At 44.0% G+C, this 23,565-nt stretch overlaps 3 protein-coding genes across 5 annotated transcripts; 1 reads left to right on the forward strand and 2 right to left on the reverse strand.

Annotated features, from left to right (window-relative positions):
• Positions 1-6,310: 6,310 nt before the first annotated feature.
• Positions 6,311-11,670, reverse strand: tmem154 (transmembrane protein 154). Of its 3 annotated transcripts, none has more exons than XM_068751184.1 (9): positions 11,530-11,670; positions 10,737-10,841; positions 9,664-9,732; positions 9,430-9,486; positions 9,112-9,297; positions 8,892-8,946; positions 8,599-8,675; positions 8,235-8,277; positions 6,311-7,210 (listed from the first exon to the last, which is right to left on the reverse strand). In XM_068751184.1, exons 1-8 carry the CDS (start codon positions 11,618-11,620, stop codon positions 8,246-8,248), a joined length of 672 nt encoding a protein of 223 aa, XP_068607285.1. In that variant the 5' UTR covers positions 11,621-11,670; the 3' UTR covers positions 6,311-7,210; positions 8,235-8,245. The 3 variants fall into 3 exon arrangements, with proteins under 3 accessions (XP_068607285.1, XP_068607286.1, XP_068607284.1); XM_068751185.1 differs by having other exon boundaries at positions 9,112-9,243; positions 9,424-9,486; XM_068751183.1 differs by having other exon boundaries at positions 9,112-9,285; positions 9,424-9,486.
• Positions 11,671-12,600: 930 nt separating this feature from the next.
• On the forward strand, positions 12,601-14,455 carry tma16 (translation machinery associated 16 homolog). The gene is made up of 7 exons (XM_068751194.1): positions 12,601-12,664; positions 12,754-12,857; positions 12,975-13,012; positions 13,109-13,193; positions 13,322-13,470; positions 13,563-13,605; positions 13,831-14,455. The coding sequence occupies exons 1-7, from the start codon at positions 12,662-12,664 to the stop codon at positions 14,015-14,017; spliced, it is 609 nt and encodes a 202-aa protein (XP_068607295.1). The 5' UTR covers positions 12,601-12,661; the 3' UTR covers positions 14,018-14,455.
• Positions 14,456-15,201: 746 nt separating this feature from the next.
• On the reverse strand, positions 15,202-19,743 carry marchf1 (membrane-associated ring finger (C3HC4) 1). The gene is made up of 6 exons (XM_068751053.1): positions 19,652-19,743; positions 18,345-18,390; positions 17,820-17,890; positions 16,551-16,731; positions 16,303-16,447; positions 15,202-15,512 (listed from the first exon to the last, which is right to left on the reverse strand). The coding sequence occupies exons 1-6, from the start codon at positions 19,741-19,743 to the stop codon at positions 15,202-15,204; spliced, it is 846 nt and encodes a 281-aa protein (XP_068607154.1).
• Between the last annotated feature and the right edge of the window lie 3,822 nt (positions 19,744-23,565).

Consider the following 23,565-nt stretch of genomic DNA (forward strand, 5'->3'; position numbering starts at 1 on the left):
TCACTGAAATAAAACGAAGGAACTGATGGGACATTAGCCTCATCACAGATGCTCATGCTTTGTCTCCTAAAATAAGATAATCACCCACAGATGTCTGCATCCCCCCGTTTGTTGTTGTGGTCCGTTTCTTTTAAGCAAGCCATCGACTCGGCGCAGCAACACTGTTCATGAGATTTTCTGGAATGGGAGATCCCGGTCTGTTCAAGGTGACTCGGGCCTCGACACAGAGAAGCCCTTTAATTTCCTCTTTCATTGATCTCACTTCTTCCTCAAGGGCCTCTGCCCACACACAATGCTCAGACCGGGCTGGGCTTTTATTGTCGAGTCTGCTCTTCTAATCCTTTTGCTTCACCCTTTTGTACTTGTGAGATTTTTCTTAATGCACGGCACACAACTTGCTCCTTTTTCCTGTCTTGTTTTAGTTTTTCTTTACGGTTACGTGTGAAATCTCCTCTCTTCTTTAGTTCTGAACCTCTGCCCGCTTCAACTTTGTGACCGTCTGAATCTGGATCAAATAAGAAAAAGCAATTCATCCTTGTTTAACAAAACCGATGCAAGTAACACTTACCGCTGTCATTCTGTCCTTTTTTTTTTAGGCCTGCAACACCTTTACCACTCGAATATGCGACTTCATTTTAAATGCCCCAGAGTATCAACCTCCTAAATGCTCATCTTGATCAGTAGATCTGAATTGTGTACTCAATCTCACTCCTCTCATCTGCACTCAAAAGTAAATTCATGAAACCCGACATGAAGATCACTATCCACGTGCCCTGCTATCTCTTACTACCATCTTTCCTGTTTTGTTAATATGAACATCAAAGCCAGGAAGTATCCCCGTCCATGAGAATGGTTTTAGGACAGCCCTGGGGTCAGTTACTCAGCAACAGTCAGCAGTGTGGGAATGTGAGGCTTTTTGCAAACAAGTCTAGGATGCCCTTCATCCCTCACTCCCCAAGGAGTTGAAGGAAAAAAATGGCATTTCATCATGCAGCATGGGAACTGAAGACATTCCAGTCTCGTTTCGATATTGCCTAATTGTTCTTATATTTTCTTATTCACATTTAAACTGCCTTAACAAAAGAAACTGAGGACCATCTACCCAACACAAGATCATGCACTGGACTGAAGGGATTCAATAACCACTCTTGATGTACGCATGTTCAGAAGGGGCACAGGGAAGACAGTATGACTTTTAATAGTTGTATATTTTGAAGACAACACTGTAGATGATTTGCTTGTAGACAGCAAGCCGTCTTTCCAACAGTAGATCACTGCTATCCAGCGACCTGAACAAACAGAGCTGGGAAATAACACGACTCCGAGCTACAACAAATCAAGCCACATTTCCAGTATTATTTGGAAACCTACAAATAATGCTGCTTTCTACACTTCTTCATCTGTTATACAAATGCCTCCCAAAGCACCTCTTGGCAGCATATTACTAAAAATTTAAACATATGTACAAAAAAAAAACACTCCAAAACTACCCAATGTGGATGATTGCAGCAGCACTTATGTTCTGAACGTACATCCTACCTTTAAGCATTGCGACTTGTTGACATAACACCATGTTTTATACAAAACCTGTTTGAAACAGTCTTTTAACCAATGTCCTAGATATAATTAGACTCGTTAGGCTCTGTGCACCACATCAATCTTGTGCAAAAGAACATCGAGTTGGAAATTACGCTTCTGCAAAGCATGGGACAAACACTGTTTTCTGCAGTTTCCAGCTCCAAGGATTGTTACAAGAGAGGAATTATCTGGCATCATAAAAAGACACAGCTCTGAACAGAAACTATGAAAGAACTAATAGAAAGCGTGGGATCGATTATACTTTCGGTCGCTTCTTTTCTTATTACAGATTTCTTACTGTTGATCAAGGAATCCCAGACATCCTACTACATACAACATACCCGTTGTGTTGAAAACCAAGTTAAATATATCTATGAAGAAATGTAATCAACAAGATGGCTAAGTTAATTTAAAAATAGATATATTGATTGGCTGTTTCAAGTCCACACAGCAAATATAAAATTAAGAAATACGCTTGTTCGATTCTTGGCTCCAAATTTGACAGACAGGTGTTTCGTTCAACAGCTATCTAAACAAGGAGTGACACAGAACATTGAGGTCAGGAATGCACTTAACTAGCAGGTAGGGTTGCCAAGCAGTACACAGAATTCTCCTGGGCAGAAAATAAAAACCACCAGTCCACAAACCCATACAAAACAGCTCAAAATACCAGAGGGTAAACATGCATGGGCTGCGTGTGTCTCAATCAGTCAAAACGTGTCGGCGCAACTCTCCTGCTGGCCTCGCCTTAACATGGGATGGACACCGATTTAGCAAACTGTCTTTTCCATCTCGAACAGTGACTCGCCTCAATGTTGATAACATTTAGATTACATTTAACACATCTCCAAATGAAAGAATCAACTGAAAAGACAAATGCAATGCGGACAAATAAAGCCATGTATGCAACAAGGATGGAAAATACACCCACGGATTTGTAGAAATTGGAACGGGTGTGTACTCCAATATCAGGTTGTGTACAGCGCCTAAAGGAAAATACTACCCGAGTCATAACATACACCTGACATCGCCAACCTGTGCATCACATGCTTCATGAGGGAACATGCTACTTTAGTACAGACCCATGCAAAACAAAAACATAGATCATTATTATATTTGATGCATCCTAGTGATAGTACCAATGAGCACAAACTAAACATCGCACTAGCTCATCATTTAACATTTGAGTTACAAATACAGAAACCACATCCTCTTGAACTTAAGGTGATTTGGATCTCTCCGTCTGTCAAATCCATCATTACAATGAAAACTGCTCTCTCCCGGAGAACTTCTGTTCTCATGCAGTCCTGCAGTTGCCTAAAATGTAAAATGTAGTTAACTCCTTTATTTTCGTTACTCATGAAATCTGCATTCAAGTCAAAATTAAAGACAGAATCACACCTTCGACAGCTCATTTTAAAGGGTCAGGTGTTGTCAGTAAGGTGAGCTACACAGGCATCAAGGCAGGTCAGGTTGCCTTCGTCAGTGACACCCCGCTGAGCAGAGACTGACCTCGTCAACTTCTTTCAGGTCGACAACAAACTCCACATCAGCAGCAGCGCAATAACCTTTGCAGCGATAGCGCTGCTAACTCTGCCGGCTAACGAGGTATTCGAAAGTTGGCTAATGCTAGGCCCGCTGCCACCGGTCTCTTACTACATTATTACACAGTTGTGATCTAAAACCATGCAGTTCTTTATTGTATTTACCTCAAAACTGAACAAAGACACCAGGCCTCGCCGGGAAGTCCTTCAGGTCATGTGTCCCACCCGAGACAACTTATCCGTCGGAGCTTGACGAAGCTAACGTGAAGTGGGTCCGACGAGGTTGGATGATCCGTCTTCGCTCCTTGAATTCACTCCGGTAGCAGCCGATGACTGCACCCTAAACAGGAGACGCTAGCGCGATAGCAACACCCGCTAACTAGCCTCTACAAGGCGAACTAAGATACATGCCAAGTTCGTGTAATGTTAGCTGGCTAGTAAAACCCCGCTAACGTTAGCAGCTCTGTCAAATGCACGAGTGTTTGTCGACCTCTTGACTCCGTTAATTTACTGAGCGACATATGAAAGCCTCCGACCGTAACACGAGGGGGAAACATGCCCACGGAGCCCAAAAAGCATCATGTTTCTGGGTTATTCGCCGTCCACAGCCGCTTCGACTACCGCCGGGTTTGTTCGTCTCTTGACTCTCTCCACCGACTGGAGAGAATGGCTGTCGCAAGATGATGATGTCAACTTTTTGTTTGCTGATTGGCGCTTGAATGTGACGTGACAATATACGGACGATAACATTCTGAATGGGTTGTCGTTCGGTAGTATTATACAATTGTCAGCAAACACGTATAAGGTGTGTTTAATGTTGGTAAATATTTATAATCGTCGAGGGAAATATATTGTTGTATTTGTTTGCTTTGACATTTTCTACTTATTTATAAATAGTGATTCTTTTATTATCAGTCAAGTCAGACACAAGCGTCATATACCATAAGGATGCCAATATTGTCAAGGACAATTTGTCTTTTCTACATATTAAATATGTCTATCAAACTTAGGTCCCCTGTCACAATTGTATCTACATGGTTTCATAAGTAGTTTTGTAGAAATACAGGGAACAAAATTGTCAATAATTCCAGATAATAGCCATTGAGTATTTTTTGGTCACAAACTTGTTTCACTTGCTTTGCAAACAGTAAACTTTACGACATTTTTCATAATTTTTGAATGATGATGATGATTGCATGAAAACAAATAGACAATACCTATGTAACAAAAGACTTTGGTTCAATTTGGTTGTATATATACAGTACACGGAAAAATGTGTTCTGAAAATTGTGTAAGTTTTGATTACAACTCCTTCATTCATCTTTCAAAAAGAATGCGTCGTGTAGTCGAAGAAAGCAAGCTACTGTTGCTGCAGCTAATGTTGGCTTTGCAGTGCCAGCCATGCTTAGCTTTGGGTCATGACAATTTTCATGGCCTGTATCTGAATTCTTCAGGGATAGTCTGAAAGCCTGAGATATCACAATAAGCCAAACATGTGATCCTGAGAAATGTGGCATCTGGTCAATGGCTACTGAAAACACTGGAACCACAGGATGACTGAAATATCCTCATGCTGCTTTTAAATACTTTCTGTAGCATTGAATTTTTAAGGAAATTACTTGTCACAGAAAATAGCAACACAATGTCTGAGTTTTTCCATGGGTTTTTCCATAAAAATAACCCTGACGGTTTTATAGCCATTATTTTCCAAAATAAATAAAACATATATACATATCATTATCATTAACCTTATGGCCTTTGTAAGACTCATACTTTGCTAGTTTTCCTTCTTGTGCCTTCAATTAGAATTCTAAAAACATAGATATTGACAATTCAGTTCTGTCATAATGTCACCACCCTTTAGAACTGCTGTCATGTGTGATTTCACATAAATGAAAACCTCATGCCTCAGAGCTCCAAAATTGCAGAGGACATGACCTCTGTGTGCTCAGCTGTGGCTGAAGCTCTCGTTGATGTTTGTGAGAATTTTATCAAATGTCGTCCAAATGGTGCAAGAGGCCGTCTTTCATAAGACAAAGTGGAAAGTTCTGCATGATTTAGCTTGCTCGTCACGATTCTGCAAAGGAACAGACTCGAAATTATTGTGCAGAAATCTCCTATAATGACATCCTCCCTCTCTATCTCTCTCTATCTCTTTCTCTCTCTTGCACACACACACACACACAGACAGATTTGCCTGGTCTAAACTGTGTTTTCCACTCAGAGATTGCACAAGAATGAGTTAATGTGGTGATTGCGACAGACTCAGGATGCTCTGTAACATCACAGTTCTTGAAGGCAAACAAACACGGCTGTGAAATGGAACTGATAGTGTGACAGGCAGCAACAAAGCCTGCTGGGTAGACACTGATTCAGTCTACAAAGATGGCTAAATTCAATAAAACAGGTCAACTGAAATATGATGCTTTGAGTCTATCCTCAAGGGGATTGCATCACATTTCTCTTCACTGTCAGGGACATCTTTTCCATATATACTGTATTTATTGAGACACAACAAGGTGCATTTATAGTTATTTGAAAAGGTTTCATGCTATATGTTCCGGATTCTAGTGGGTGATACAGTGTCTGATCCACAGTCATGTTTGAGAGGAAGAACTGCTGGTTTACCCAGAGTTTGGAGCTGTGTGACAAATTGAATGCTCACAGTGAAAACCCCGACACCAGCTGCTGTATCAAAGGGTGGAGGCAAAGATTTTGTCATGTGGATGTCTTCAGGCCGGGGCTCTAATCCAACTTTTGGATATTTCAAGTTCAAGTTGAATGGGTAAACCCCCCCTGGAGAACCACATCTAAGGCCATACAATGATCAAACTCAGCTGATGATATTTTATGAAAATGTTTCTCATCAAACTCAATTTAGATTGGTAACCTGAGGATCATATTACATGGAAAGGATGAATAACAGCAACGTTGTTTATATTGAGAGGGAAATGACTGAGTGGTTCCAATTTCATGGCAATACATCCAAATCGGGGTCGGGGATTTTCATTCAAAATCCAAATGTCAATTTAACATCAAAATGAAAGTCCTGGGATTCTTAAAGCCTTTAGGATTCATTCACTGTGAACCAGGAATGTCCTGGCAGTCCATCCATCGCCTATCCGACATTTCATTAGGAATTGTGTCATACAGCCAGCACGGTTGGAAACCCATACATTATAACTATCAAGATACTTTATTTATTGAATTTAAAATCAATATTCATCAACAAAACAACAGCCTGATATGAAATATTTAAACAAGGCATACATTTTGTTTTGTAGAATGTATTCTCTTATTTACAGTGCAGGATGCTGTAAAAAATGTAACGGACAAGGTTACAGAGTTTAATCTCACATTCAGATCAGTGTGATCATTACATAGATCCAACAAGCTAAAACAGGAAAGAAAGGGGGGGGGGACATTTCAATGGTGTCTGTAGATGAAAAGCATTCAGTCAGAGTCATTATGCTGAGATGAAAATCTAATCAGAGCAGCTTTTAGAAAGCCATTTCAGTAGCAGGCAGTCATTCTCCAGTCCAGCTAAATTCACACTCAGACTGAAGAAGTCCTCCATGAACCCAAACCGGCTCTGCAAACATGCTTACAATCTTCAGCAGGACATTTCTCCCATTAAAACCTGCAGCTGGAGGGACTACGACGGAGGCTTTAAAGCTAAAGCGACGCTATCTACAGGAACTACCAACAGTCATATGTGTAACGCTGATCACATGCACAGTTTAACACGAAGAAGAAGAAGTAAAGAGAAAGTTTGTTCTCTGCAGGTTTAAATGTAATACTTTTTCAGCCATGGCTGAATTATTTAACACTATAAGTATTGCATTGCATGATTGCAATCAAAACGTCCAACCCAGGAATTGAACTCTGTCTACTTTCAGAACGGCAGAGGCGCTGTTTGATTCGGGGAAGTCCAGTCTTTGCACATTGCAGCAAAACTGATTAAATGACTGTAAAAGTGAAAATGTTTTTGCGACGTCCTTTAAACATTGTGTTCACGTTTCCGAGTCACGAAATGTTGTAAGGTCATCCAAACTGGCAGCAAGCCCTCCTGATCACCTGGAGATAACCTGTAGCAACGAGTGAGAGATGATGTTAGGAGTCAACAAGGCAGGAGTCGTCCTTGATAAGCTCACGAGTGGCGGCGCCGTTAGAATCCAACGTGAAGGAAACACTCTCAGAATGCATGTTAGAGCTGCATACATTGGATCCACTATTGTGTTTGAGTCACCGTGAGGTTGCACAGCTGCTGCCGGAGACGGCAACGCCGTTGTGCAACCGCCGCAGCAGCAACTTGGCGTTGCTTCTGTTTCTCTCTTGCGTAACCTGGTGTGTAAAGAGCGTCTCTGTGTTGATTGAAAGTGCCATCTATCTAACCCAACCGAATCCTTAGAAAGAGCAGAGCGTAAATGATGTTGGTCAACAGTTCACTGGGCGGACCTTGACCTCGCCCTCCCGGCGCTTCCAGGAAGGAGACTATTCCCAGGTTATGCCGTGCCACACTAACATTCATGCCTCCTGCAATCACTAACAGATGTTTGGAGTGGTTGTGCTTTGGAAAAGCTGCATGCATGCTTGACAAATAGGGTCACAGTTCACCAGATAGAACATCAAAACAAACAGAGGCTGGTCGAGAAAGGGAAACTATTTCAAAGGCCTTCGAACCAGAGGCGACCGTTGATTCACGCTGTTGGTGCCGTTCATTAAATACCACGTGTGATAGGTTAATGAAGGTGACGGAAATGACATAATTATGGAGAGTATTCACGTTGAGATCGGTCTTTATGCTGCCTTCATTGTTATTAAACACTGTTATTAAGTAATATTTAACTGTCTCTTTTGCCAGACACACCCTGAAGGCTGAAAGAAGAGTTATTTAAAGCTTTGGTATATAAAATATATACATATTATATATATATATATATATAAATATATTTAACAAATCACAAATGTCCACTGACGTCATTTTTAGAAAGGTTAAGAACATGGCTCTGTGGCCACAAGGGATGAATGATGAGAAAATAAATGATAGTAATCAAATCAAATCGGTATGTGTTCTGTGATCAATATGTACTGAATGTCAGGTATGCTCACCATAAATATATTTACACAGGTATAGATTCCTCTGCAGTTTCACCTAGGATAGACATAAAACTGTAATTACACATATGTTCATGTACGACCACACTGATATGAATTTGACATAGATCTTGTGTGCTAGTAAAAAAAAAAAGAACTGAAACGTATTTGGAAATATGACATTTAGAGCAACAGGGACCTCTGTTGGATGAAAGCCCAAATTACGCTTTATATTATGAAAATAAAATAAATTTTATTTAACACGTGTCAAACAGATTCCATATAATAAATGTTTAAAAAAAAAAAACTTCCTGCCATCACTTCAGAAAGACACAACAGCTATGAGATATCTGGCTGTAGTCTTCGTAAAGACACCCACCATCCTTTTTCATCCATTGGTCCAACTCTTCCATTTCCAGTTCCAGGACCGAGGGAACATCCTCTTCAAACATCGGCCTGGACGGTGCAGAGAAGGTACAAAATCAATAGGAAAGACAGTCTTTCACGTGCATTTTTATTTATGATGATGCATATGGAGTATGTTTTCAAAACAAAGCATAATAAATTAACTATGGCTGTTGTATATTTATTCCAAAGGAAATATTTTGTGTTGATGCCAACAGTCTTTGAAATAAAACTTTTAAAAAGAAGAATGAAACTCATGTTACTTACATCGGTACCTTCTCTGTACTGGACCCATCCAGATATGGATCTTGTTTTCTTAGCTCTGAGAAGAGAACATGTTTATGATAAAATGGTAAATAAAGTTACTGTAGTTGAATATAATCTGACCTTAATGTAAAAAAAAAAAAAAAACTCAAAATCGAAATAAGCTCATAAATAATAGAACAAAGCTGGACCGGTATTTTTTTCCCTCTTGTGATTGACATACCTTGGTCTCTTACTTGTTGGTTCCACCTGCGGTTGATGAAAATCCCACAAACTATCATGCCAATGATTAGGACCACCAGCACCACAGGGATCAGGATGATGATGAAACTCAGACCTTCCTCCTCCTCGTCATCTGGTATGGAGGTTGAGTCCATTAATTCAGGGTTGCCTGTTGCTGCCGAAGTGTTTGCAGAGTCAACAGTCGATCAACACTCTGAATGTTTCTAGTGATTGATGCCAGGGAGAATGTTTTTGCTGTCGTCTTTGACGCTGTGTTTTGAGGCTATGTTGTGTCATGGCTGGTCTGACATACCTTCACCGTCAATGATCGGGTCGCCCAGTCCTGAACCATGATTTTCTTCTATGTTTTCATCAACTGGAACAAACAGCAGAGGGAATAATTTAATTAGATTTTAGACTCTCTCCATTATGGTGCCTTAGAGTGGCCTGAAACTGCATTAGGAGTTCATATGCTGAACAAGTAAACAACTTATGAAATGCTTTCTAAGGGATGTTTAAAAACATGCTGAAAAAAAGATGCTTTTGTTCTGACCTGAAGTGCTGGTATTTTCGATGGGTGTCTCTGTTGACGACGTTATATCAGGATCCACTGATGGTTGCTCTACAAATACACAGAGTAGTCGATAATCATGAGGATTGGGTCCAGTATCTGAGGACAGAGGGTCTCACAGTACTGACAGTAAATCACTGAAGCTAATTTCGTGTACAAGATAATTCAAAGTGCTTTACATAGGACATTAAAAGCCTTACAACAGGGTGTAGCAGAAGAAATGAAAAATATAGACTTAAGAACAAATAAACAAATAAATCAGATAAAATAAAATAAATTCAGACCTGAGTCCATCACTACTCCCAAATTTGGCCTGGTTATTGTTTTTTAGGTGTATGAATTGAAGCTCTGTGGTGACCTGCAGTCAATCACCTCAGTTTTGTTTTTGTTTAGTTGTAAAAAGTGATTGCACATCCAGTCATTAATCTCATCAATGCATTTACCCAGAGCCTGTATAGAGCCTTGGCTTCCAGGAGACTTGTAGAGGCATGTATAGGTTAAACAGAAGAGGCCCCAGAATGGAGCCTTGGGGAACCCCACATGTAATTTTGGTCTGCTCAGATGTGCATTTACCTAATGACACAAAGTACTTCCTGTTTTTTAAGTATGTGTTAAACCAGTTTAGTACAGAGCCAGAAAGATCCACCCATTTATTTTCCAGTCGCAGTAATTATTATTATTAAGCATAGTTCAAAAATACAATTGTGAGCAGGGCTAAAGCTTTAACTCCAGGTGAGAGCTTTACGCAGACCAGTTTCTTTCACAGCAGTTTAGAAAATCAACTGGTTTGTAAAACTTGTTTAAACAGGAAAAGGGGAGTTTACATGTAGATGGAAGCACATTGTTTTCTCTTCCTTGGGTCTGACCGACTGCTGTGGTTGTGTTGGATTAGTGATCATATTATCTTGCTCTTCTATATTATCACTCTCTCTAGTTGGTTACAGCCACCAAGACTAGGCTATACGTTCACTTGCCCTATTCTGGAAGCAGGACTGAGGCAATACCTGCTTTTTTGAATTTGTTAAACTTGTTTTTTTCTTTCTTTCTTGCCTCACCTGTGGCCTCTGCATCATCGCCACCAGCTGGATCTGGGTCAGCGATCTCGTCCTCTTCTATCCCAGCTTCCACGCCTGCACCATCCTCTTCATCGTCGCATAACACTGCAGTTCAATACCAGCCATCAAATTATATTGTTGTTTTGTCATTGAAAAAAACACAAAGAGTGAAACTTAAAAAGAGGAAAGCAAGCGGTATTTATGTCCGAAGTGAAACACAAGAGGTGATAATGAAACCTTTTTATTCTACAGAGAAATTAGGAAATGGAATAAAACTGAATCTGCACTGAAGCAGAATAAGCACCAAGCTGTAAGTCATATAGGAACTCAACACTTCCGTGAACATGATTTCAAGTCATTGTTACAAAATGCAAACTCTTGCAAAATTCCTCTATTACACGGAGAAGAGTAGGTGGCGTTAGATTTGTTGAGCAATTTATTCTTGACAGTTTTGTCTTGTTGATCAAGATTTCCCTTTGTGAGAATTTGATTCTACCAACTCAAGAAAACATTTCAAACGAAAGTTGAAGGGATGGGTCACGGGGATAGCCCAGTTTTGATTGAAGGAACTCAAGATTCAAATCAGAAAAATTATCCTTCGCGTTCATCTGGTGATGTCAAATAGACAATTTAACCTTGACATTTGAAAGATTTAAGCTATTGCATTTCCTTGTGTAAATAAACACAACCCTTTCAAAAACGCAAACCAAAGCACAAATGACAATCAGGGAGGAGACAAAGTAGCAGCGTCTGAAGTCAGCGTGGTGGAAAGAAATGAATATTCTAGTCCTACCTGTCCCGGTCAGAGAGTTTAGCAGCAGCAGAAGGAAAAAAGGAGTCGTCATTCGGGGGGTTCTCATTCTACCAGGGCGACAACCAGACATGGTGCCATTGTGTACCTGTTTCCTTCTCTACTGTCACAACATCACACTTCCTGATCTGACACAGCATCTTAAATGGAAGGAAAAGCAAAGAAGAAAAGGTTCACACACGCCCTCAAAGCCACACAGATAACTCCCTCGGATGTGACGCAACCACCCACACGCATGTCGCCACACGTCTGACTACTCCTCAGCTACAGTGCAATCACATTCCTGTCGGTCAGGTATGCAGCCCTCCACGGCGAGGGGGAAGCTGAACAAACAGTTCAGTGTGGGCCAGCTGGTCAGGTATCTCTGGAGGAAGGTGTGTCTCGCTGCTGCTTTAAACTATACCAAGACGAGCTTCTTGATCCTTAGACCCCCCACGGAGGTATAGTGCTGAATGAAAGGGTCACGCTGTTCTGATTAGCCATGTTTGAAGTATCAGCACTTTGAAAATAGTGTATACGCTACACTCATTCTGAATTTGACACCAGAAAACTTGGGAAAGGGCAACCAAAAAATTGGGAATTTTGGAATACACCTGATTGGACCATTTCACAGGTAAAAGGGTCAAACAGATGGAAAGGCACGTCTTCAAATCACGCTGACAAGCAAAGATGGGGAGAGGTTTACAATGTGAAGGAAAACTTAACGATTTGTTGGCTATAGCATCAAGTATATACGTGCGTATTTTGAATGACTGCTTTAGACACAAAGTGGGAACATTATTTAGTGCAAAGAAGAGATAAATGAGTTTAAAGATCTAGTTTTCCTTTATTGGGATCTAAAATAAGGCCATAAAAACAACAACAAAAATTCCATAAACTCCATTTCGATAAACTCATATTTGAATTTATATTAATTTTTTCTTTTTCTCGTCAGAAGTTTCAATTAACACTCGAGATTTAACATTTTTCCTGGCTTGGTTCTTGGTTTACGTCTCAGGAACCAGGAACAAATTAATTTGATCTACGACACTACCGGACACAGTTCCAAGACGGACCGTCGGCTTCCGGTACAGTTGTCAACAGAAGAGGACCTCGCGTGTTCCAGAGCGCTACAATGGTTAGTAGAGAATTGAGAGCTGCGGTGGGGTTAGAAACTAGTTCGGCGTTGAAACGACACTAATTATTCCGTCATGTTCAACTTTTCAGCCGAAAGGTCAGAAAGGAAAAGCCGCGGAGAAGGTTGTTCACCCGTACAGCCGGAAAGCAGCTTACCTCGCCCGGGAGGAGATCCGACTGAAAAGGAAAGACAGGTAAACGACCTTTAAAGTGGTTGGTAGATTATAATGTCATTTAAAAATACACCATCGTGTCAAAAAAAAAATCTAAATTAGAAATCAGTGTTTCTTAACCATGTTTCCATGTTTCAGGCAGAAGAACGACAAAGCAGCGCGTCTGAGCATCATTGGTGAGATTGTTCGTCACTCATATTGTACAGACTCACTGGCTCCGAGGATCACTTCCTTCCACGTTGAACACAATTTCTCTTTGTTGTCTGTTTCAGGCGAAAAGCTGTTGTGGTTTCAGGGACAGCTGGAGTCAGAAAAGACGGTTTACACCAGAAAAAATGCTTGTGACATCATTGAAAGGTAAAAAAAAACCCACCTGGGTTCATATTTATTCAGTTTTTTTGTCGCTTGTCATTTTGAATTTGAAAGTTTTGCAGTGGAGCGTTCCTTTTGGGCTACCCTAATGTTTTACTGTTTCTTGTGTGCAGGTATCTCCAAAGATTTGATTCTGAACTTGAGCAGATTGAGCTGATGAATGGAATCAAAGGTCGGCAGGGACGCCTCCACTGTGCCAGAGAGGCTGTCGTCAAGCAGACCATCGAGCGAGAGCGAGCGCAATATGAGGGCGCTGGATTTGGTGAGTCCTCATTACATGAAAACACGTGTGTGTATAGTATAGAAATATGTAGTGTTGACAAATACTTAATTGAGCTGTTTTTTCTTCTTCAGAGATCCCAGACATCATCAATAGAAAGCATCTGAAAACATTCAGGTGAGTTTATATGGATTATTATTCAGCCTCTATGATTTGACAAAGTGTGGCAAATATTCTGAAGATTCATGATTCTTTGACTTCGAATATTTTCAATACCCTGTGGATTTTAAATAACTGAAAACACAGACAGACGACCATTTGAAGTGTAACATTTGTGACGGCTCATTAATGACCTTTCTAATAACGTCGGTTGACATTTGTTGGTTGGTTTTATTTCCGCAGGGAATGGACCGGAGATCTAAAGAAACTTCCCAATATCAAACTTCGGAAAGTGTCTAACAAAGGTTTGGATAGAACAAATGAAGGAAAGGAGCAGAAACGGGATGAAGAAGATGATATTGAGGATGAGGATGTCTTGAATGACGAAGAAGAGCTAGATGGCAGTTTGCTGATGTCGGACTCAAACTGAACTGCCTCAGTTTGAAAGCCCTAGTCTTCCATACAGGGCTGAAGCCTGTGGAACAGCAGATGATTGTAGTTGCATAACTGGCCAGAAGGTGGTGCCAAAATCTCAGAGATGGAAAAATGTAATTGGAAATGTTTACTTTTACGTGTTGCTTAGTAACTCCACACCAGCCAGCCAGGGGGTCTACATTGATTTTTATTGCACAATCAAATATACATCACGTGCAACCTGAATATTCTGTTTTCCACAATCAGATGGAAGCCCAATAGGATAATTGTCTAAGTCTTAGGCAAGGCCTATTGACAATGGGCGATTGTGCTTTGAGGCTTCATGTTGCATGCTCTCTTGTTGTGTAATTTAAGACACTGAGAAAAGTATGCCCCCTGCTGATAGACAGCAATGCTTCAAAAACAGAAATAAATTAAAGATGTCAAGTATATACAACACACGTTTTGTGTCAGTCATTCAATGCACTGTCTATAATTTTATGTAAAAATCCATTTGAGGACAATTAGGTGTGCAAATAACAGACCGGGACCACATGAAGCTGCAAACTGCCAAAACGTTATTACAACTGGGACATTTTAGGTTTGCTATTTTAGGAAATGTTCAAAATTTCCTACATGTACAATACATTCAGCTTGAACTAAATATACTTTTTATTTTTAATACATATTTGGTTTTCTATGTATAACATCCGAGTCTTTGGTGTCTGAAGGAATGATTGTCCAGAAGGAGATTTAAGGTCCCGGTGTGCTTCAAACTGAGCACCTGCTGGATTGTCTGACAGCACATTTCGTTTCCATTTCAGCGAAGACCACGACTGAAACAAGTTGGGGGTTAGAGTCGTCATTTGATAAACTATGACATCCTGGGACCTTTCCTAGCACCTTTAGCCCATTGGTGCAGTTTGAGTAAAACTAAATGTACCACATACTTCTTGGACTCTTGCTGATGGCTTTATTTTCCTTTGCCCCGTTCTGTCCGTACCTCGTCTCCGCCGCCTGGCCCGCCACATCCTTCTTTGCTTTACTGCAGCCTTTGAGTTTTCCTCGATCGCTGTAGGACTTAAAAATCTGCCCGGCGTTTCAAGATAAGTAATCACAGCGGCAGAGATGGACACTTAAAAACGCGAGTCTGACGCTCACCAGCTTCTGTTGGACTGTTCTGAGCTGGAGCGGAAGCAGTCAGACCGGATTTTGTGCCGGCGCTACTGCGGCCTCCACCGACATGTCTGAGTCCTGCTCATCTGGAGCCGGGACGGGGCCCGGACTGACGGGAACCGCCACAGTTTGGCACCTGCCGTCGGCCTGGGCCCGGTGAGGGTTGTGCAGGGCTTTCTCGGGGCAGTTCTGCACCGTGATGATGCGGTTGAAGGCCTTGAGGCGGCGCCACAGCTGCAGGTAGACTTTACACTGGATGTACATGAAGATGAGGCCGCCTGTGAAGCCGATGGCCACGACAATCAGTTTGGTCCAGAAGGGCCACTCCAGCACGCCTGAAGGAAGCGGACAAACACGGGGGGGGGGGGGAGGCGTAAGTCAACCTGTAGGAAAGCGTGATTTAGCTTCATGCTGGTGTGTGCAGAGCTCCGCTTACCCTCGGGTGAATAGTACTTCAGTAGAGAAACTCTCCACAGTTCCTCTGCAATCAAGAGCGAGTGTAATTTCTCTATTTCTATGATCTCTGAATGAACTGTTCAGTGACCACAAAACGTCTACGCTAGTTAAAGACTTAAATATTACCACTACTGATGTCTGCCTCTAACCCAATGCTCACAGCACAACACGGCATCCAACACACGAAACGAGCAGCAGAGCTCTGGCTCTGTTTTCAGCTTCAATAATTGATGTGTGTTTGTGGGAATCGGGCTGGAACCACCAGATCCCTGATTTTATTACTCTGTTTACTTAATTATCTTTCAAAGTGTCAAAACTTCAAACTGTCCTTTCAGTAAATATAATCTTTTTTTCCTTATGATGAACTCTTAACATCTGAAACAACACACAGCAGTTCTGCTCTTTGCTCCACTCCGTTAAGTCTCCTTAACAGCGTCTCTAAGCAACACACACTTTACACAAGTTGAGCTCGGTGAGGGAACATCAACAGGACACGCATCCATCACATCACTCGAGACGCAACAAAAAAATCCAACATTTTACGGTGGCAGAAAATGCATAATGTTTGATCGGGCTTAATGCTACTCAACGCTAAGAAATGGTTCATTTAATGGAGGCAGTATTTAGGACTCTGGTATGCGAGCGAGGGGTTCGGGAGCGGGTACTGACCGTTCTTCCCGAGTCTGATCTCCTCGGCGGTTCTCTTGACCAGGACGTAAACTGACCACAACATACAAACTATTGCTAAGAGGTGAAACAACACCGAACAGAAGATCTTTCTCCTCTCGCTCTTGGACATGTGTAGCTTCTCCCACTGAGGGACAGACAGAGAGACATGGGGGGGGGGGGGGCTGGTGAGGAGACAGGTGGTGCGAGCCATGACGGAGGACTGCGTCTCGCCGGCGGTGCGAGCCTACCAGACGTAGCGGCTTAAGTTTCGTCTCCATGACAAAGTCAAACTTGCAGAGTTCGCAGCAGCGAGTGTCGGAGGATTTGATCCACTGGTTGAGGCAGGCCTGGTGGACGAAGCGGAGGCTCCCCGCGCAGCGGCAGGGCGTGATCAACGGGAAGTCCTCGTCGCCCTCACAGTGGCAGATCCTGCACACACACACACACACAGAGTAATGATGCCACGCACACATCACAGCCTCAGCAAGACGCTTTTGAGCTCAACCTGGGGACTTGTGATGATGATGATGATGATGATGGTCGAGGCTCACAAACACACACTGACCTGCAGACCTCCAGTTCGGAATCATCGGAGCAGGGCAGCTGTGCGGCTCCGTTCACGCCGCAGTGTTTGTGTGGCGGGGGCGCCGACGTGTCCCCGCCCCCCCACCCCTTCTCCTGGTATGTCCTGCTGATGAGCTCCTCGCCGTCGTCCACCGGTGAGGAGCTGCCCTCCGAGCTTCCGTTTGGTGACGCTTGCTTGTCCTTCTCCACCGAGGCGCCGCTGCTGTGCCGCTTCGCCAGCCCCCCCCCGTCCTCCGCCCCAGAGCGGCGCTCCCTCCCTTCGTCCGAGCTCACCGACTGCAGCTCCACGACCTCCGTTTTGTCGTCGCCTCCTTTACCCTCGTTCGGCCCATTCGTCCCTTGGGCACTTCCGGCGTGGCACCGGACCCTACGGGCTCGCTCTTTACTCCAGCCGCGGGCCTCGCGCCACGCCTCCTCCTCGGAGGTGGAGTCTGACCGGGGGGCACCTGAGCGAGGCGGGAGATCTTCACGGTTCCGGGTAGCCCTCTCCCTCTCCCTCTCCTCACCCCGCTCGCTGCGATCAGACGGCTCCTCCTTTCCGATGGATTCCCCGCAGTCGAGGGCGGCGGCGGCGCTCCTCTTGTGGCGACGGCGCCGCTTTACCTGCTTCTTGTGGAGCTGAGCTGATGAGCCCGGAGCCGCGCTGGCGACCGTCATCACAGACGGAGGGGTGTGTCTGCCGCACGACTCAGAGGGAACCTCGTCTAAATGGGTCAGTTTGCCAGCGCTGAACAAGACCCCCCCCACACACACACACACACACACACACACAGATGGAGATGGATGAAAAAAGCACAATGTAAAAGGAATGAAAGTGACAAAATAAACCAAACAGAGAACTCCTGATGATCCCTGACATGGAATGATTTGATGACACATGAATGTCTAGGTATTTGTACGTGTACTCATACTGACAGAGACAGCGGCCGTACCTGCATGTGTCCTGAGAAGACGGCGAGACTGACGTCCTCGATGCTGTGGACAGTCCTGTTGAGTTGCTGGCCTGAAACAACAAAGAGCCTCAAGATCGCTTCTGTGCTGCGATGCACTGCATTCCAAAGGCCACCGTATCGATTACGAAGAACAGCACTAATAAAAAATAAAGTCAGTCACATTTAGGTTCCATAAGTATTTATCACAGATATTTTGTTTTTCTTCTCCTCATTATCAGAAACTCCACTAATGTGTATGAATCAATAGTAATATCAAATTCACAGCTATTTAATAAATAATGCAAAACGATAGGAGTGGCTTTTTGAGCTACGAGAAATCCTCTAAAAGCAGCACCTCTCTCTTTGATCCGTCATTAAGTAGCACAAATATTCATCAGCGGTCTGGAGGCGTTGATGCTAACAGTCTCAGGGCAGCGTCCTACTGATTCGTGCACATCACCGCCAGACACTTTGACCTGTGACCTCCAGAGCGGTCCTTAAAACGCCCTTCTATTCAGCGGTTACCTTGGAGATGTTGCTGGACCGACGCCCCGAGCATCCAGGGGCCTTCCTCGCCTGCAGGGAGGAGGAGAGACAGAAAGTCATTAGCAAACACAGAAAAGTGTGCGATGCTTTCAAGTTTAAAGGCACCTCAGAGGCGGAAGTGTTCAGAGTGGAGCGCTCGATGGGACAGGAGAACAACAACACCACCCTGCCACAGACGCCACAGCTGTTTCCATGGTGACATAAATCAGCCATTGAAGAATATTATGAGTTAAAATACCCACTGACCGGCTGGGAAGTTAAGAGAAACATTTTAATTAGACTAAGCAGCTTCCATCACCCCTTATGCATATCCTTTCATCTGTTTGTTTGTCTTTTATGACATAAAATCAGCACCAACAGTCAAGCGTAGACACGAGCTAAGGGCTAAATCCAATTAGCTGGTTGTGTTTGCTGCTCTGCAATGTGTCTCTATTTAAAGGCGACTGAAATCCCTCACTCTTGGACTTCCTGGAACAACCGACGGCCGCCTGACCTCAACGCTTCAGCAACATCTCACATTCTATTCTATCATTCTATCCATTTAAAGCACCATCGGGTGCAGAGTGGCGTGATGGCGCAGTGGTTAGTACTGTTCCTGATGTAAAGTGTGAGAGTCAGAACTTCATGTCAGTTCAAAGTTGACATGTAAAAAAATAAGGTCTCCGGTGGGCGGCTCCTTTATATTTGTAGTTTTTTTTATTTTACAGATATGAAAAGCAAACCACGCACACACACACACACACACACACAGCTGGCGATGCTCTCTGCAGATGGGATAAATAAATACATTGACAAGCACAAGACCGTGCCGACTAAGCCGATCAAAGGATTTGCTGATCGCCAGGTTTAAGTCAGTAGTCCTGCAGGAAGTGGAAGGAAACCATGTGCACGTGTCCTGGAGGAGCTAAAGCAGCGTGTTGTAGTTTAGCAGGTTAATCAGTTCACTGGCAGCCATGGCGCATCAGAAATGTTGACTTATAAATATGCAATGTACGTATGTGCTTCAGGTCAGGAGGAAACTGCATTGTCATTTTATAAAATCCGATTTGTTTCCACTTTCAGAACCCCAGTGGAATAAAAACTAGCCGGGTTATCTTGAGAACAGAAACCTAGACATCTAAGAATTTTAATACGATCAGGGTCTGCAGATAAAACCACACCTCGGAGCTCCGGGACCAATCAAAGGACTTGTACAATCGATGAATAACATGTTTAGGGTCTCATTTATTAGCGACCACCTTCAAGCTCCTTTCCCCCGGAGCATTAAGAGTCAAAGGTCAAGAGGCGGCGAACTCACGTCAGTCTTGTCTTTGGGGCGAGGAGCGCTCCTGCCGGCTGCTTCCCTCGCTGGAACCACAGTTATCTGTTGTATTGGCATGCTGCTGTTTCCAGGCAACCCTGCGGCGTTACAGTCGCAGCATCATCAGCATGCTGCGCCTTTCCTGTCCCTTCCTGGATCACATCCCGGCTCCTGAGCCGCTCCGCCCCGCCTGCAAGGACCGCTGCTCTGGGATCGCTCAAGCCCGTTTCACCGAGATGAGCGGGAGATGGTGGGGGGGAGCAGGTCACCGTGGAAACAAGAGGACAGCTCAGTCGATGGTGGGGTGTGAGGTCGTCATGACGACTTGGAAAGTACTCAAAAAAGTACGCATTGCCACCCCCACCTTCTTTGGTGCACCTCCTGCTGAGAGAGATGGTGAGCGAGGGAGATCCGAGACGGAGCAGAGTGTGTGTGTGTGTGTGTGTGTGTCTTTCTTAGAGGGGCGGGGCCAGGATTTTGTCGTGCTTGCTGGGTAACAAGCATACGGTCCATCAGGATTAGGGCTTAGATTAACCTCAATGTCCTCCTAGAACCAGCGGTGCCGCTAATAGGCTTATGCAACTGGTGCACATGGATAGCAGCCACGCTGAGCGCACGCATGCACACTTTCCGTGTAAAGTTCCAATTTCAGAGCCGTGTTCAAATTGAGTGAGTCAAACAGTCTGGAATCCTAAAATGAAGACATTCACACATTTTAAACCGGAGTTCCTACCGGCGAAGCCGAACGCGCTCACAGGGGCCATTAATAATTCGGGTTCATTTGATCTCGCTTGAACTTGAGCGGGCGTTCGCTAGCCTTTCACAGTTCTTACAACGGTGTGACAAAGAGGAGGGATGTGTGTGTCGCCCCAGTAACACTCTGGGGTGAGGGGTCTTATTCTGCTCCAGCGTGTGATGGGGGGGGGGGGGCGTCTCCACTGGCCGAGCTGGAGGTGTTGACAGTCATGTTCTCTCTACTGGTTTTCACCCTCTTCACTCTTACTGGGATGCTGAATGAGGAATGTGCACACTGGAAAGGTACGACCGCGAAGGACTCCTCCTGTCGACGTGATTAAAATGTTGAATAATAATGTGCCTCACTTTCCTTATTTCTCATCCAACAGAGTCCGAAACGCAACCGGGGAGAGAGGAGCTGATCGTTTGACTCCTGATGAGGCGCACAACAAACAAAGAACAGCAGCGGCCGTCTCGTCCCTCCTGCCTGGTGCCAAACGAGTGTGTGCCGTCAGTCCAGAGCACAAAGTCTATGTGTGTGTGTGTGTGTGTGTGTGTGTACTTTCTTGTAGGATCTACAGTTATTTGCTTCCAGGATGCGGCACAAAGGAGTGGCCTGGATTGTACACTGTAAAAAAAGGAAACAAACAAACTTTACAGTTTGTCAAGGCTGCTTTCCTCATTGAGATCATTGGCAGGTGAAGATAGGGATGAATTTCATCTCCCCCCCAACGAGCAGCTTTTATTCTTCAACTGGTAAGTCATAACGGTGACTCGTCTTTTATGTATATCTAGGTCAGAAATAGAAGAGAGGACTTTAGAGTGAAGTTCCTGAATAAGATTTAGACGCCTGATTTAATGATCAGAGCTGAATCCTTATGCTCGGTTATCATACTCCTCGATGATCCCTCTCTGATAATGTAATTCGTCTTTCCGGCAGCTATGAAAACATGGGGAGGGACTAATCTGTCCCCTGATCTTACTTTACTGTAATTCAGCACTTTTCTTCAGTCATAGGAAGTGATGAGAAAAGATAAATATTACTAAAATGAGACATCTCAGTGATTTTGGTTGAAGTAAATGGATTCATGCCAGTACTGGAGAAGTTCTACTCATTCACGTCACGAGAGTGAAAAGGTTCTGAACTGATGTAAAAGTGAGTTGAAGGAGGAAGGAGAAAATAAAAATAGTTATATCACCCTCTAGTGGACAGCAAACCAAACTGCATGTAAGTAGGAATGTAAGGACAACCCGTATCAGCATTTGTCCAGACAAATTAGTTAAATAAGCATTTCTGCTCACCGTGAAATGCAGCCTTCGTATCCAGGTGTTAACCTGGTTCCAATTTGCAACACACACCTGAGGAGGGAGAACAAAAGGATGGGTTCAGGCTGATAAGGTCAAATCAACCAAGAAATGCAAAGATCCAACACTAGTGTGGTTTTCTGTGCAGGTCCAAACATCGTGCTTCGTTACAAAATGTGAAGCCGTGCTTTGCCTTGGGTGTTTCAGATGGACCAGCCTTTCTCAGGCTTTGAGCTGACCTTCATCATCGTTGCCTTCTTCATCTTTTCACTCTACAGCTTGGCTTCAGTCTGCATCCAACCACAGCCTACACATCCAGGTACACAACCCTCCTCCGCTGCCAGACACACACACACACACACACACACACACACACACTATAGCTGACAAACGTTTTTCTCCCAAAAACAGGTGAAGCAAAAGATGGAACGAAGCTACTTAACAAAAGGCGTGTGATCACCAAGCAGGCCGGAGAGGAACCACGGGGCTTCAGATCTCTGGTGTGAAATTAAAGTTCTTACAAAAAGGACCTAAAATGAAATGAAACTTCTCGTTTTATTCCTTTAAAAAAAATGTCATTAATAAACAGTGTTGTCTTCTCAAATTACAAAGCGACAGTGAACTTGATGGCTGGGTCGGGCTATGCTAACCCTAACCCACCCTCCGCTGTGAGCTTTTATTTGTACCTACGACCGTGTGTGGTCCCGAAACACAAACATCCACGCTGCACTCTAGAGACAGACCTGGCTCTGTGTCTGGGGTCCGATTTAACAAACCAAGTGACTTTTTGGCCCCTGAAGCCCTATTGGGGCTCCCTGTTGAGTTTGCCCTTTGACCCCTGAGTCCTCCGTCACCCCCCCCCCCCCCCCCAGGAGTCAGGCGGCTACTTGGTGACGCAGAGGGGAGGATGGATAAAGAAGAAGTTAATCCGCCATCGTGAGATTCTATCTTTCTCCTCCGGATCGCGTGATGCGCCCCGATGATCTCGCCCTTCCTGTTTGTGTATTGGCTGATGGCCGCTGTTCACGTGCGTATGTGTCCACAGAGGCCGCCGTTGGGACGCTGGAGATAACGGGGTCAAGAGTCTAGCTGGCTCTCATTTAACGCAGACGACCTCGCGTGACGACAGCAGACTCACTGTCAGACAGCAAGCTGACCAATCAGATCACAGATACGGACAGAGATAGTGGACTGCATCCCCCAAAAAAACTCAGACGTCACGGTGCATCACGTACAAATGTTCCAAACCAAATATAATCTCATTGTAAATCTATTCAGATCGTTTTAATGCCTAAACCTGATGGAGACGAGACGAGAGGCACAGGTACGAGTAAGAGAAGCCACCTGATGACATCATCAACCATGGAGGCCGTGGTATATAAATGTGTGTGTGTGTGGCTCAGAGGGGAGCACGTGAGCAGGCTGGATAATCCCTGTAAAAATGTATAATCCCCAGGATGAGCAAATATTACGAGACTGTCCACCCGGGCGGTGAGAATCTGGTCTGGATTTTCCTGCTTCTGCTCGGAGCCCGAAATAAAGAGAGAAACGGAGATTCGGCGGCGGATCCAGGAGACTCTGAATGACAATTGCCCCCCCCCCCCCAAAAAAAAGAATTAGCATATTCAAGCGGGGAAAATAAAAGTTTTTAAAAGACAATGCCAGCCGATATGCTAATCCCAGTTTGCCACAGAAACGAAGTGCATGCCCCCCCCCCCCCCCCCCCGTTCGTTGGAGGGCGAATGTGAGCGCACGCGGCTGAATGCGATCCAACGTCGGCCCAATCCACGAGGAACCGCTGTCGCTTCAATCAGCATTTTAGCAAACGCACAGAGGAGTAAAGGGAGGATTACTAAAGGT

This window comes from Brachionichthys hirsutus, chromosome 17 (genome assembly GCF_040956055.1).
Source record: "Brachionichthys hirsutus isolate HB-005 chromosome 17, CSIRO-AGI_Bhir_v1, whole genome shotgun sequence".
In the NCBI taxonomy this organism is placed as follows: Eukaryota; Metazoa; Chordata; class Actinopteri; order Lophiiformes; family Brachionichthyidae; genus Brachionichthys; species Brachionichthys hirsutus.

Bases quoted from the DNA above. Each gene is read 5' to 3' on its own strand.
- marchf1 (XM_068751053.1), bottom strand. From the start codon at position 19,743: ATGCCAATACAACAGATAACTGTGGTTCCAGCGAGGGAAGCAGCCGGC. The intron at 18,391-19,651 runs GCCTCTTGACCT...CCTGCAGGCGAG, and splicing joins AAGACTGACGTGAGTTCGCC to GAAGGCCCCTGGATGCTCGG. The intron at 16,448-16,550 runs GTAGGCTCGCAC...TCTGTCCCTCAG, and splicing joins AACTTAAGCCGCTACGTCTG to TGGGAGAAGCTACACATGTC.
- tmem154 (XM_068751184.1), bottom strand. From the start codon at position 11,620: ATGTCTGGTTGTCGCCCTGGTAGAATGAGAACCCCCCGAATGACGACT. The intron at 10,842-11,529 runs GTAGGACTAGAA...ATTGAACTGCAG, and splicing joins AAACTCTCTGACCGGGACAG to TGTTATGCGACGATGAAGAG. The intron at 9,487-9,663 runs GTCAGAACAAAA...TGTTTGTTCCAG, and splicing joins CGAAAATACCAGCACTTCAG to TTGATGAAAACATAGAAGAA.
- tma16 (XM_068751194.1), top strand. The intron at 12,858-12,974 runs GTAAACGACCTT...TCCATGTTTCAG, and splicing joins CGACTGAAAAGGAAAGACAG to GCAGAAGAACGACAAAGCAG. The intron at 13,606-13,830 runs GTGAGTTTATAT...TTATTTCCGCAG, and splicing joins AAGCATCTGAAAACATTCAG to GGAATGGACCGGAGATCTAA.